Below are 15,777 nucleotides of genomic sequence, written 5' to 3' on the forward strand. Positions count from 1 at the left end.
GTGCAGCACCCTGGATGCGTTTTGTTGCACGGTAATTTGAGCGGGTGGATGCACTGGCATGCTCTGTCAACTTAAAGCCCTTGTCTTCAGCCTCGGCCCCTTAAAAGCACACGCGCACACGCCCACGCACACACACCAGCCTACATGAACACACAGCCTCATGCATCCACAGACACTCAAACACACACACACACACACAGAGATTAATGTCAAGGACTTCCTTATTTGAATGCTAAAACATTATATATGCAGATTAAAACCACATTTTCCCCTATGTCTACTTTGCAGTGGGATATTCTGCTGGCTTGCCCCTTTATTCCTCCTCTCTTCTTAAAGTGGCACCAAATGTAATCCTCCTTAATAGATGCATACTATTTACACTTATACCATAATCACTTAAACATTCATTTACAGAGCCATATTTGGTTGTTTGAGGCCCTGACAGCCGATTCATCAAAAAGTAAATGTGCAGAACCTCGCGCCCTCTGTAGCAATCAATCAATATGCTCGTCTCCAGGCTACCATCAGCGCAGATACATCTCAGACCAAAATTAATCACCGCAAAGTTTGCATAATCCCCATCTACTTCCTCTCACCCATTACCCTACGTTTGAGAACCTTTACCTTTGAAGACCATTTTGATGACTGAAGAGATTAATCAGAATCTCCCGTCCTCAAAGCTGATTGAATTATAAGAGTTTAAGAAGTGAATAGCGTGATATAACGTAGAGATGTTTTGATTTCATGATTACATCTGTAGCTAAAATGATTTTCATGATTTTTATATTTTTTGCTTTTGAGACACAGAGTAGTCTTCTAAATCACAAATCCTTGATTTGATATTTGATTAATTTCATCTGACATTATTGGCTTTCTCTCTAAAAAGTTTAAGGATTTTAATTTGGTTATAATCATGTTTTAGATTGTTGTGGCTTCTAATAACTGGTGAGGGAGGCTATTAAAACATGTTAATAAGTAAAATAATTTACAATTTGCAAGATACAACAAAATGAATTAAAGAGAGGACGATGAGACTCTTATCTGCTTTGTATTTCATTTCTATAAAGAGTGTGTGCAGGAATTTACCACAAGGATTTCATTTTTATTTTAATTAATATCATAGTGATGTTTTGCATCTTTTGCATAAAATATTGTACACATGAAAACTGATCATGATCTCTGCATGAAGGCGAGACTACCTAACTAATGTTTTAGACTGAAAAACATTTTATTCACATAGCTGCTAAGACAAACATTTGTCTGCAGATTTTTTTAATGATAAATGGCACTATGTTAAAAGCCATATTAAAGCACATAGATCAGGAAGTTAAAGTTAAAACTTGGACATAAACTTGTCTCTCAAATGTACAGATGACTCAAGGCATACTGCAAATGGATTTAAGCCACAGAAAATTTGGTTGGCAGGGCTGGAAAGGTGTGGGAATAAGACTGTCCACAAACCTGACTCTAGTACATCAGGTCTGTTAGGGAGAATGGACCAGAATTATGTAAGAACATCCAAACATTTCAGCTTAGTCATACAGTGTAAACAGCAATTCTAGTAAACATAAAATAAATGTAAACTTTTGACTTGAAGAAAGAGATAAACTATTGCAGTGACTGTACTATGCAATTTACCAAATAACAAAGGTGTCTTCTTATCATTGCTGACCTAAAACAGGCAGCTCTTCTTCAAGCTTTGTGCAGTAGCATTATATTGCTGTCATACATAAGTCATTTTGCAATACTCTTGTCTATTTGTGTTGAAATGATAGTCTAAAAATAAAAAAGCTAACATGTTATCATCCAGCATTTTCTTCTTAGATTGTTATTGGAAAAACAACTTCTCAATTAAGAACTGATCATCTTGGCAAGACTATTACGATCAACTGCATCTCACAACATTACAAATTCTTATCATGACTGAGTATTATGTCTTTCTCTGACCTGAACAAACAAAGCACAATGATTTGACCTTTTCATGTGGACCGGTTTGGAGCTGTTTAAATGGATGTGTAGGACCTGAACTTTCTGTGTTATATTAGAGGCAGAGTACAGTGACAACCTTTCCTTGACTGAAACATGGATCACAAGTGAGAATAAAGAAAAGACATCTGGTTAGATGAGTTGAGTCAGAAAATAATTTGTTTTAATATTTCATAAGTGAACTATGTAAAATAGAAGGTTTGGGTGAACACTGTTTGATATAACTGGTCTTAAATGCAGCAATAATCTCTGCATTAAACACCCAGTTATCATCAGGTTTATCTGCAGTGATAAAGAGATTAAGACAGAACCAAATTGCTCTCTCTCTGGAGACAGAAATGTCACTGATGTTATGCATCATTAGTGCTGCAAAGAAGGTGGCTTCATTGCTGAGCAGGAAAGGGGGGGTGGAATATGAATAAGACATTAGTGCTTAACTGAAGCAAAACTGTGTTGTGTTTTGTGTATTTTATTTCTACACCAGAATAAGAATATGTGTGTGTGTTCAGTTTTGTGGTAAATCTGACACACCTCCACATTTTTTTAAAAAAAGGTAAGTGCCATTAGCCTACATGATGCAGTTTATTGCAATGATTTCATATTAACCTAAGACCAGTCTGGCACATCTGTCAAAGCCCACCACAGTAGGGCTATTTATAATGATTTTTGTTTTCACACCTCCTAAGTGGCCAGTTTTCAATCCCAGAGCTCCACACTGTTGACATCACATTTGGAAATGAAAGAGTGATTCTGGGAAGAAATCATAACAGAACCAGACATTAAGTAATGGATGGAAGGCAAATCTGTGAGTCTAATAATGGAAATCCTCTGAAGACTGAAAATTATACTCTGAAAGTGTGGTATATAAAAATAAAACACCTGATTTACTTTTGAGAGTAATATTTCTTGAGAACTTAAAATAGTTCTCATATTTTTCAGTGAACTGAAAATCATCTGTAAAATATGACAGATAAATTTTTGTAGATTTGTGCAAAATGGCAGGGATAGAAGATTTGTTTGTGGTATTTTTCTACATATAGATAAAAAAAAACAAAATAAGATGTGAAGCTCCAGCAAAAAGTATTTTACCCTTTTCAGTATGCTGAATGGAATACATGTAATCATGAATAATAAACATACTTCATATTATGTGACAAGATTTCATTTATCACAAAGTTAATTGTATTTTTTAGACCCAAATTAAATCATATATTCAATTGTGTCAACATTTGTAGCAAACTAAGAAACAGTGTGACAGCAGCTTAAAAACATGAAATGATTGCCAAGGAAAAATAAAAAGAGATCGGGAATTGGTGTTGACTAATTTGTGCTTCAACAAAGTAGCTAATTAATTAGCTGCAATTTACCACCAACGTTCCAGTTTATTACTAATCCATGTGAACAGTGTAGGGCCCCCTTGGTGTAAGATCGTAATCAACCTTCTGGCCATATTACGAAAGAGTTTTTGTCCAAATTGCGGTTTGCATTTCCAAATCTTGTCCTTTCAACTTAATACAATGTTAACAAAGCTACAATAGGTCCCTATAGCAAATGTAGGGATTCAATGTAACTTTACATTTTATGCATATTTATCATAAAAATTCTGAGAAGCTATGTATGTGGAAGTTCTGTTTTAGTTGAACATTTTTGCACAGTTTTATTTAATGTGTCTTCCATTTTCAGAATATCATCACTGATGGCAATTTGACTGAAACTGAAAAGACAGAAGGGTAATTAAGCACTGACTGTAATGGGCTTAACGTTAATTCATTTGCTTTTATTCAACTTGGATCGGAGATAAATGAATAAAACATTTTGCTGCATTCTGTGAAAATATTCTTTCGAATGATTTACAGTGTCAGTAAAATTAAAAACAACAGAAGTACATAAAACATAATGCTGTCAAAAAGGTGTCTAATGGACTAAAAGCTGCGACACAAGTGGCATGAGGTTGATTTACCGATACTGCAGCCACTGTGATTAAATATGGTTATGTACTCAGCATACATTTATCTTTGTCATAACACTGTGAAAGTCTCAGCATCACGCTGATTGAGAGTGCTCGTATTATTTCCTTTTGTCACCCTCTTAATTACCTTTTACTAACTATTCTCACAAAGATAACCTGAGTGTGATTAAATTTAACGCACCTGCTTCATAAGGATGTAATTTGCCCTGAGATGAGCTCTTAAAAGGCAGGTCATGCGGAATATTGGATGATCACTGTTAACCCCTGTGAGTGCAGATGAAGAGACATAATACTCAGTGCAGGTCATTACGTCTCTATAGGATCATTTTCATCATTAAAAGAGTGATTTGGCAAATGATGTATTTGAAATCCCTAAAATTTGGCCTGAGGGTGGCAGCAGAAGACAGGTCAAACTGAGGAAGCCATTCCTATGTGTAAAGTCCTTTTGCACATTTAAGACTCAACCGGGCAGATTCCAATTTAAGATAATACCACTGAGATTGCATTTCTTTTATGTTTGGATTGTTCTATTTTAACAACATCTAAAATCCTGGGAAATGTGTTAAAAAAAAGCATACTGTACACTGTGACACATAAAAACCTACTATTGTTAGTAGATATCAGGGATTTTCTGTTTGTAATATTAGAAATTTCCTTAATGGAATTACTGAGTGTCTGAAGTTAGAAAAGACTTAACCTGACAAACTCTGTGGAGTACAAGTGTGTTTTTGCAGATGCATGTTTGGTGCCATCTGGTGACTACAAATTTTGAAATAGAAGGATTCTTAAACAAAAAAAGAACAGCTGCTGTGGTATTATGTGTGCTGCTTTAAGGACCGTACTGCAAAACATCTCTAATTGAGAAGCGTTCAGATATACTGCTGATACTATAGTGAGTTGTTGCGTAAAGTCTTGTTTGTGAGGTCAACGGGGAAAACGGGAGTGCCTCTTTCACAACTCCCTAATCCTCTGGGGGAAGAGTATGCATTTAAGACCGGGATGTAGACAGTGTGTTGAAATGTGCAAATGATTTCAGGAGGTTCCCACAGAAATCTGGTGCTAGCCCTTACCTGCAGCAAAATAACCAGTTAAGCAATGCCTGGAAAAATGTAGTTTTACTCAAAACAAGATGGAACATGAAGTGTTTCACTACCTACTACAGGAATGGAGGGATTTGTTTAAAATATCTAAAAGACAATCAATTAATCTATGAGAAACTATGAAAGACATAAAAATATTTAAAAAATTAAAGATAAAAAATGAAAGTTTAATGTGAGAAAAATTACATCTCATCTGTGATGCACATGGAAACCTGACAACAATCAAGATGTGTTGTCTAATTAATTGATATGTTTTGAGATTCACCTAATTAAAATCCTCCATGGTGATTACTATGCAGCATTTACAGAATACCAGGTGCCCAAAGCGGCACTTTTTTAGCCAGGATTTTCTAATAACTGATAGTGTAGACACGCCTGTGTTTGAACAAGTGCTGTGGAGGTGTAATCACACAAGAGACACTCTTTCCAGGATCTGAGGAAAAGAACTTGACGCTGCTGTCTGGCACAACACTGGTGTGAATCTCTACAAGGTAAATATAATAATCACACTCAGCAATAGGAAAATATCACTTGATTTATTGTGTAGAAAAAGTTTTATAAGTACTGTGAATCGTTTTTTTTCTTCCACTAATTTGATATTAGCACACCTACTTTGCCTACATTTGTTCTCTCTAGCTAGTTAGTGTAACTGTAAAAGCTTGCTTTTGACCTTTGTTTCTTCTCATCCAACCATCATCTTAAATACTACTCATGTTTTCTGAGTATCTAAATAGAAAACACATACATTTGTTTTGCTCTATTGGATGTACAAAACTGAGCTTTCACTCATAATTCTCTTGCAGTCAAGATGCCTGAAACAGCAGAGGCTGTGTCCGCCACTCTTACAACCAACAGGCACTGCACCGTAGAGATAACCAATATCAGCGGCAGCTACTGTCTCATTAACCCAAAGTAAGTCTTCAACTGCATCACTAAGCTTACAACTTAGAGTAAAGAATACATTGAAAGTACATTTGAGATCTAACCCCAATGAGGTGGTTAGATCACAGTACATTTCCATTTACTGTGTAGCACAGTGATGTTTGATGTTAAATTCATAGCAATGGCATTTGAAAACTCCATCTAATTTTGTATTTAACTGTTTAAAAAGTAACCATACTTTTAATTTCCTATTCACTTTAAGATGCATATTTTCATTTGCAGTCAGAACAATCAGACATAGATAAAGTTGACACAGAAACCTGCATAAGTATTCACACCCCCTTGAACTTGAATTTTTTTCATATTACAATCCGAGACAACTTGGACAGAACAACGTGGACCAATGTAATGTGAAAGGAAAACGAAACCTGGTCTTCAAAACTATTTTCAAAGACATATCTGAGAAACGTCAATACTTTGTAGACTCACAAAGTATTTGACAGCAATTGCAACTGCAGCTCTTCATGGATGAGTTTCTGCCAGGTTTGCTTATTGAAAGCCTGAAATCTTTGCCCATTCTTGTTTGCAATATTGCTCAAGCTTAGCATTCAAGAATAACACTACAGATTCTCAGTTGTCTCTATGTCTGGACTTGGTTGGCGCATTCTAGTAAGTGATTGTGCTTTGACTGTAAATGTTCAAATTCTATCTTTTATGTAGATAAATGATGGCACATTTGTCCTGTTTGAACAGTTTGTATTATATACATACAGTATAGTGTAAAAATATTTCTTGTGTTTCTGTTACTCTAAATGTGCTGTGACAAAACATAATTTGTTGTGTGGAATTATTCAGATATTGATTCTAAACTTAACCTGAAGAATAATAAATTTAACTAGGACATTGTAGCTCTGTTTTTATGGTTGTTCCAGTTTCCGAGACTCAATTGTTTTGCAGTTAGCAAAAGTTTTTTCTTTCATCAGGATTGTCCTGTAGTTTTTCCCATTAATGCTTATCACATACCTGATCCCTTTTGAGAAAAGTGATCCCAACAGCATGATGCTTTCATCGCCATGTGTCATGGCAGGGATGCTGGGTTCAGCCAAGAGAGTTCAATTTTTTGGTCTCATCTGAGAGTAACTTCTTCCATATTTGTTCTGTATTCCATATTACTTGTGGCAAACTATTAATGGGACATACTAGAGCTTTTTTTAAAAGTGGCTTTATTCTTGCTACTGTTCATGTAATACATGCACACTTCTTAGATTATTAGTAAAAAATGAAAACACATCATACTTTGTGTTTTTTAAATAAAATTACAAAATGTGAAAATGTTTAAGGAATGTCAATACTTTTAAAAGGCACTGGTAATGTAAAAAAAAAAAAGAAAAAAGAGTGAGTTGCACAAAACAGCACCAGAATGCACATCAAGTCTTTTGCCATGTGTATCATGTTTCTGCATTTGTCTAGATTTGTCAGGACTGGCCATATTTTGGATGGGTGATTTTCATATGTGACATTATGTTGCTGAGAACATCTACCAATCTATCATGCACTGACACACACTGCCTCATTGCACATCGCATGCAGGTAGAATTACTTTTGCTTAGAAGTCCATAGTAGTACACCTCCAGTCTTACTCCATCCATCAGTGTACACTGTTTTTCCACCCCAACACTCAGAAAGAGCATCCCCAAACTTTAGGAAACTTTGCAAAGTTTTTTCTCGTTTTTTTTCATTGCAACATTATTGAAATATCTTAAATATTAATTTGTAACTTTCTTTCCTTTGTAGGGTTTACATGACAAGTGGCTTTTCGTACCACCCACCCCAGCCCACAGTTCGCACCCAAAAGACAGAAGTGTGCTCCTTCACTAAAGATGACAACACCGCCACCGGTGCGGTCGGCCTGCTAACCTACGACCTGTTCCACATGCAAAGCCGGGTTTGTTCGGAGCGCATGGCCCTCATGTTCTCCGTGCCTTTCGACCACACAATTTACAAGAACCGGCTGGCTGTAGGTGTGGTCGAGCATTCCCGGGCCTGCGACAAACATCTGTACGACCAGATGTATGATGGGAAAGATCTCAGCAACTTCACCCGTTCTGAGGCAAACGGATGTGGGCTGGAATACAAAGCAGCACATGTTGATTTAAGAGCCACAATGTCTACAACAGGCAAAGCTATTGTTAAAGTAGAGCTGTATGATAAAATGGGCCGTTAGTGTGCAGGTCGACTGGGTTTTATTCTTAAACTCTTTGTTGTTTTTGTGTCCATAGAGTGAATAGAATTTGTTTGATGTGACCACTGTCGTCATCTTGAAATACAAAAGAAATGCATTCAGGAGAGGAAGACTGATTTTGCTGTCATCTGTATTTTGCATCTGCTGAGAGATATCAATATCTGACAACCAGCTCATTGATTTCCCATTAGCTAATGTCTTGGACTCATGTACATTGTACTCTCTCTTCTCTTTGATTATGGTAATAAAACATTCAGACCCAATGCTTGTGTTGCTTTGTGTGGAGTATGTTCTCACTCTGTATGCCTGCATTATTACTGATGAACAGTAATTATTATTTAATCTCTTATCTGGATCTATCCAACTCTAATGAGTGGCAACAGATGGAAAGCTGGCGTAGATGTTTTTTTAATCTGCGCAATAACAACACGGTTCTTCACTGGCTAGGAGACTTTTCATCTTGCTGTTTGTGTGGAACTTGGAAAACAACAGCTTCAGTAGTAGAAAAAAAATAAGAGTAAGGAGGCTCCAGAGATGTGTGCCTAGATTTGCATTGTTTACTTGTTTTCTGTTGCTCACTAAAAAAGGAAGAAGGTTCCCAAACTGCTTCTCTCAGATGGATTTCATGAAAAAAGGAAAAAAAGACAGGACAGGATAAATGTGCAGCGTTAGCAACAAAGAGATCCAAGGAGAAAGTATTAGAGAGGGATCCAAGAAAGGGTGTGGTTGTTTGATGATACAGGGATTAACCACATTTATATTTTTGTAGTAATCTTTCATGTAGGCCCAAACTTACTAATGCATGTATGTGGAAAGAGGGTGTGCTTGGTCTAAATTATGTTATGTTGCAAGAGGGAGGGGAACATCCTGGAAAACAGAGAAAAAAACAGCACCTCCCATTCAGGTGTCTTTTCCGACTTCTCCCATTTTGCTTTTGGAATACTTAGACTTTGTTCACAGGTAAGTTTCTAAAATCACTATTCTTAGTTAAAATTCCTTACAAATCGCTTTTGCTTGATAGGTATGTTGTGTGTTTTAAAGAGAGTCATTATTGAAAACTAACTGAAAAACTGATGGGTTTATTACATCAGTATTTATTATCTTGTTAACTCTTAAGTTTGACACAAAGACTTAACAGAGTAGGAGCTATATTGTTAGCCTCACGGTACACCTGAAGCTAAATTTCACCTATTTTCCAATGGTCTCGTTTTTTTTGTACTTTATGTTAAGATGAAAATTGATCAAAGTATTTAAAAAAAAAAACGCCAGTAGCCATGACTTTCACGTTGTTTGACTCTATCTGAAATACTTTTGTTTTCCAAATAGATCTCATAATTGTTGCAGCATGATGGAGTCGGCTGAAGCTGTGGCAGCTGATGTGACCAGCAAGAGAAGTGTGACTATTGAAATCTCAAATATCACAAATAACTACTGCCTCATCAGTCCCAAGTAAGCAATTTAGTGAGAAATTTGTTGATTTCTCCTGATATATTTTTGTTATATCTTTCAGGCCATATTGGTAAAGGAGTTTTTTCATTGTCAATGATGAAGATCTCTTACTAACTCTAGTCAACATATTTGCATGATCTAATTATTTTTCTTTGGTGGGGGAGGGACATAATGCACATTTTGCACCAAAACACATTCAAATCTGAGACAAGACATCTCTATAACGTTTATCCTTACATGCTATACAATACGAACCAGATTTGTTTAGACCCACAATTCCCTTCTTAATATCTTGCATAATTTCTTTTGAAACAGTGCAAGATATTAAATAGAAACAGTGTTGGAGACTTTAACATACATCAACTACAGTTGATTTATGTTATTGTTAATATTTGTTAACTCAGATATTGTGTATTAACCGGAAGCTTTAAAAGTCATCAGACTTCGTCCAGGCTCCCCTGAACTTTAAAAAAAGGATATCCTTTGCATACAAAATTTTGGAAATTAACTGTATCATTTAGTAAATATTTCTGATAATCCTAACTGATCCAATCAAGAAAGGTTGATTGTGATTCAATGTTATCCAGTAAGGATAAAGATTTTGAGTTTGATGTATTACATGTAAGTATCTGTTTCAACAGTTTGTTCTTATTTTTGTTATTAGAGCTTACCTTGACAATGGAGAGGTGTTCAATCCACCTCAACCGACAGTACGCCCCCTAAAGACAGAGGTGTGCACCTTCACCAAGTCTGGTGGAAAAGCAACCGGTAGCGTTGGCGTCATGACCTACGACCTTTTCGAGAGGTCCCAGAATGACTACATTGAGACGCTGGCCATCATGTTTTCAGTTCCCTGGGACTACAACCTGTACAAGAACTGGTTTGCGGTGGGCATCTATAAAAAGGGTCGCAACTGTGATAAGGATTTATTCAAAGAAATGTACTATGAGAAGAAAGAGCATGAGCATGGTTTTGTCAGAGGGGAAGCCAATGGCTCAGGAATCAATTATGTGGGAAACTACCTTGACATCAAAGCAACTATGTGTCCCATGGGCAATGCCATCATGAAGGTGGAGGTATGGGACAAGCTTTTCACACACTTGGGACAGCAGGCTTACTAGAGCACATCCCAGTTGCAGAATCCTTCCTCACAGTCTGTTTTTCTGCAGGCTTCCACCACTACAATGAGCATGCACACTTTAACAGATGTTGTTGCTGACATGTGTCTCCATGCCTTGGTGTTACCCTTTAGCTTATAATCTGTTTAAGATCTGAATTTGTTTGGGTTTTTTTTTTTAAATCCTGCTAGAAATAATTTCTTTTATACCAAAAGCCTTTCGGTATTTCTGTGCTATTCAGTTTTAAACTGGCATCTTTAGAAAAGGAAATCAAAGGATGACTCACTGAAGGATGAGGGCACATAGCTTAATAAAATACACAGAGTGGCTGTCTGAATTCACCTTGACATTATTCTTTCAGGAATAAAATAAATCTTTTCTCCAAAGCTTATTGTGTGTCTCTGTCTCCTGATTGGGGTTAAAAAGAGGGCATAAAAAGGACATAGAAATATTTTAATGCGAAAAGATTGTTATTATTTTCTTTTTTTTTAGCATGCCTTCCATCCAAGGCATCCTTTGTATGTTTACAAGGTCTTGATTACTTTGAGGTGGGACTGAGTTTTTAATAAATTGCCTGGATGCCTTAATTTGCAATACATCATGGTCACAGTAAAACCTTAAAAAAAACTGTTCAAAATTTTCTGTTCAAAGCAGAAAGACTAAAGTTAAGGAGGTAATTGTGTAATTATTAACAATTAAATGCATACCTTTACTCTGAAATTTACAGCAAAAAATCTGAATAATTATATATTTTATTTTATTTTCAAAGTTATCATCTTAGCAGGTTGAAAGACACTTAGATTGATTTGACCGCCCAATAAATTACCTTATTTCAACACTAAGTACTTATTTTTGCAGTAACATCACTGCCAGTTCTTTGCAGACACCGCCATTAACCTTTAGATGTATTGAGATTTAATGCAGACGGTGAAACAGCTGCTCTTCATTTACATCTCATAAGAAGATATCAGGTTTCAGCAAATCTATTTGAAGTCCCCATGCTGCCATTCTGGTTCTGGTTTCTCATTATGTCACGAAGCTTTTTGCAGCATCAACCATTGCCTCAACACAGAGGCACAGATCAAAGGTTTCAGTTGTTGCTGTTTCATTTGAATAAAAAGCAAATAATATAGAGGCGGAAATTGGGCCTGTGTAGACTTAATCCACAAAGCTTTTTGAGTGACATATTGAAGATATTGACACACATTTTAGCTTTTAATCTTTTCTTTGTGTTTCCAACAACTGCTCCTAAGACTACTTTCATTTTTTTTCTATTATGTATTTTACCTCATAAGTGCTTGTGTGTTTGCATTCTTTGTTGTGGGTCTCCCAGGTTTGAAAGACACACACCTGCACCTGCAGATATGGATATACTGGATAAATTCCATTGTGCATTGTGGGCTTTAAATGTTGGGATAAAGTAAACTGTAAAAGGAGCGTAGAATTAGAGATTTTAAATATGAAATAGAAAGAATTAAGAAAGTATCCCATCCTCTTTGAATCAAGGAAATGTTTGTGAATTGAAGAAGGTGCAGTTTACCTCCAAAGAGGAAGGAGGTTAGAAAAAGAATTAGGGGAGCACAGGTGTAGAAATCCACGAGCTTCTGCACCTGAACATAATGCTGAAAAACAAACTGATCTGAACAGCAAAGAACCACATGTGAGGTGAAATCTTAGAAATTGTTCACCCAATTACCTGAAAAACAAAAAACAACCCCAACTGTTGTTTGCGTGTGCTATGTTTTGTAACAGAAATCTTGACTGGATGTGCACACAGAAGCAAAAACTGACAAACCTCCCTGACCTGATATTTGAAAATAAACTTCAGAGCTTAAATCATGCATGCAAAAACACATTTAGCTTTTTTTTTTTAAATAAATAATAATTATAATCTTTTAAACCTTTGCAATTGAAGTTTGGTTGTGCACTGCACAAAATGCTCTCAAATACTGCCATCTAGAGGCCTGCTACGACAAGAAACCTGGTAACACCCACAGATAAATCTCCAAATCAAAATAATATCTTTGAAAAGTAAAGGGTAAAACATATTAGATAAAAATACAATACATTAAATGTATTCATTCAATGGGTCCAACTAATGATGTCAGACACCATCCTTCCTGATCAAAGCTTCTTTCTTTTTTCTTTGTTGTTTCTGCAACTACTTTGTCACTGTCTTCCTGAGCTGCCACCAGCACCAAACATGTCGTGACATCCAGCAGGGTCTGGTTGTCTTTGATAGTTCACCATGTGTCTGACCTGATGGGTGACAGCCTGGAACAGAGGGCTGGCAGCCTTCTTGTCAGTTTCAGGCTTCCACTGTTAGTTTAATCTCTAAAGAATCAAAAAGTTTCAGGCCAGAGCGGGGTTTCACTGATATGCACGCTTGTTTCCAAACACATGCGGGATCTATTTCATGATTTCTTCAGCTAAAACACAGGGGCCAAAAGTTATGTTTTTCCTGGCTAGATATAGAAATCAGCTCAGGTTAGCTTGTTGTTTTGAAATCTCTCAGCATGGAGAGAAACACAAATGTGTATCATGTAACAGTACAGATAACGTGGGGAGAACCTTTCATTGTTTTCCCCTCTCAACTTTTTTTTTTACATTTTGATAAATAACTTGGATCTTCAGAACCTCTAAAGTTTGAGCTACATTTTTATATTAGACCGGACATTTTATGCAGTTATTTTCAACCCCTGTTGTGCAAGTTAAGTATTTTGTAATATTTTGGTTTGGTTGGTTCATTTTGAATATCAATCTCCCACAAGATTTCAAATGGATCTGTTTTTTATCTGTAATCTTTTTTTTTTTATTTGTTCTTGTTCGTATTTTTCAGTCTAACGTTGTGTTTTGGTTTCTGGCCTATCCTGCAGATTTGAATGCTTTCCTTGACAACTTAGCAGTCATAGCTTAATGTGAGGATGTGTCAGTGTTTTGTTTATCACTTTAACACTTTCTCCTCAATTCCAGGTTGTTTATGAAATATTTTTTTGCACATTTAAGAGCTGCGCTCTGCCGCTTACCATAATGGTGTCTGTCCACTAACACATATTCAGCTGTGAAATAAATCTGTCCAACCTCCTACAGAAAAACAGAAAAAAGATTTTATTTCCCTTGGTTTTTCTAGTCTTTATTTTTTTTTTCTCTGAATCAAGAAATGAGACATTTGCTGAAGGTGTTTATTTGAATTGTAATTTACTAGCTGTGGGGAATCTTAGACAATAAGTACATAAAATACAGTACATCTAGTCCAAAGTTATTCAAGTTAAAAAAAAGTTGGTTATTATGCCATAAACTCTCAGAACTTCCCAAAGTACCATCTGTACACCACCAATTATCTGTGTGGCTACCTCTACAAAAGCAGCAATAAAATCAGAGAACTGTAAGTTAAAGTTCCTTGTTCTACATATTGAAAAGTTATTTATATGTGTAAAACATTTGAGACAGCTGCCAAACTTTTCGAGAGGATGGATGTGAAGTACTGTGAGAACTTCAGAGTAACTGCAAGGAACCAAAGAGATACATGTCAAACTTTCTTGGCCTTAGTTAGCAAGATAAATGTTAAAGTTCATAAAAGTACACCTTAAGTACCAATAATAATACTGAAAAGCAAAATATTACATACATACAGTGATGGTCTTAGGTCTCTTTCATGCAAACAGATGAACGTTTACCTCCCAATTATCTGGTGGACTAGCCAGGAAGGACTGCAGTTAAACCTGCAGCCATCCTTGCATTGACTGCAGCTTGACTGCAGAAAACATAGCAGCATAGAGAGACTTTGGCACTGAGGCTGACAGTGTCAGGTTCATGGCTTTATAGAGCATCAGTAAAAGTAAATGAAAAAAGAAAGTTATATTGGAGACACTCTGCCAAGTTATTGATGTGTTATGGATGAATGAATGCTGCTTTGGATGCTTTTCTATAGTTGTATAATCAAGTTTCAATCTGCTTTCTTCCAGTACACATTATACGAATCTCTACACATCCTTCACATGCCAGAAATAATAAATTTTAAAAACTGCACTCTTTGATGTGAGATATTGAACGTGACATAAGTAATTAATTTTTCTGTTGGTTTGTGAGCCAGGCAGCTGGCTCTGCTGTGTTGGAGCTGACCCTTCAGCTGGCTGACATCACGCTGGCAGCTGATGATTGTACATTCAAGTGGGTTTGACATCAGAACTGCTCCCCGATCAGTCAGAATAAGCTGAAAGAATTGTAGAGTGGGAGCAGCTTTCTTTCAACACCAGCTGAAAATTCGAGTGAAGTGGAGCAAAAATATTCCCAAGTTCTCTAATGATGATGAAAAAGGAGAAGGTCAAGCTTAAGGTCAGCTTCAATGTTTTGGCAAAGGGATTCAGAAAAGACTGTCACAGACATGAAAAGAGAGAGAGGAGTTATACAAATGAGGAGTTTTAAGAAGTTTGAAAGCTCTTAAAACTGCCTTTGACGCTTATAACTCCAAGTACTCATCTGCACCATTGTCATGGAGGAATTACCATTTTTTAAGTACCATTGATTCATTTGATTGTGGTTTACATGTATTTATGTCTGCAAAGTTCTCTTAAGATCCCTCTTAAGAGGGAGACTGCATTTTAAAAGAAAAAACCGCATATCTGTTCCATTTCATCAGTAAAACTAAGATGTGCTGCTATATTCTTCTTAGAGAGAAGAGGCTTTGGAGCACTCCCAAACAACGAGTACACGTTGAGTGTTTTTTTTAAGGTTCTAATTAAACACTGCTTCATGCAGATTTCCACTCCTCTTTACAGCACAATTACCTGGTCAAATTATGTTTTCAGTTTTCTGCCAAATACTATCAGAAATTTGTTGAAAATTTGTTGAAAAGGTAAACAGTTGTGTGATCTAACATCACCTGCAGTGCTTTTTCATATATTCAACTCTTTGTTTTTCACCCGACAAATCAATCAACTTTAGAGGGGAAAGTCTTTTTCCTTGCATGATCTCCAAGATGCCAGCAGACATAATGTCTAGTGCCTGATGAGGAAACACATTGACCTTCTT

At 36.3% G+C, this 15,777-nt stretch overlaps 2 protein-coding genes across 2 annotated transcripts; both read left to right on the top strand.

The window, feature by feature from the left end:
* The first annotated feature begins 5,412 nt into the window (after positions 1 to 5,412).
* On the top strand, positions 5,413 to 8,442 carry LOC114160288 (bryoporin). Its single transcript, XM_028042821.1, has 3 exons — positions 5,413 to 5,546; positions 5,859 to 5,967; positions 7,732 to 8,442. The coding sequence occupies exons 2-3, from the start codon at positions 5,864 to 5,866 to the stop codon at positions 8,159 to 8,161; spliced, it is 534 nt and encodes a 177-aa protein (XP_027898622.1). The 5' UTR covers positions 5,413 to 5,546; positions 5,859 to 5,863; the 3' UTR covers positions 8,162 to 8,442.
* Positions 8,443 to 9,004: 562 nt separating this feature from the next.
* apnl (actinoporin-like protein) lies at positions 9,005 to 11,137 on the top strand. Its single transcript, XM_028042807.1, has 3 exons — positions 9,005 to 9,139; positions 9,506 to 9,628; positions 10,293 to 11,137. Exons 2-3 carry the CDS (start codon positions 9,525 to 9,527, stop codon positions 10,747 to 10,749), a joined length of 561 nt encoding a protein of 186 aa, XP_027898608.1. The 5' UTR covers positions 9,005 to 9,139; positions 9,506 to 9,524; the 3' UTR covers positions 10,750 to 11,137.
* Positions 11,138 to 15,777: the final 4,640 nt, after the last annotated feature.

Source organism: Xiphophorus couchianus, chromosome 16, assembly GCF_001444195.1.
Source record: "Xiphophorus couchianus chromosome 16, X_couchianus-1.0, whole genome shotgun sequence".
NCBI lineage: Eukaryota > Metazoa > Chordata > Actinopteri > Cyprinodontiformes > Poeciliidae > Xiphophorus > Xiphophorus couchianus.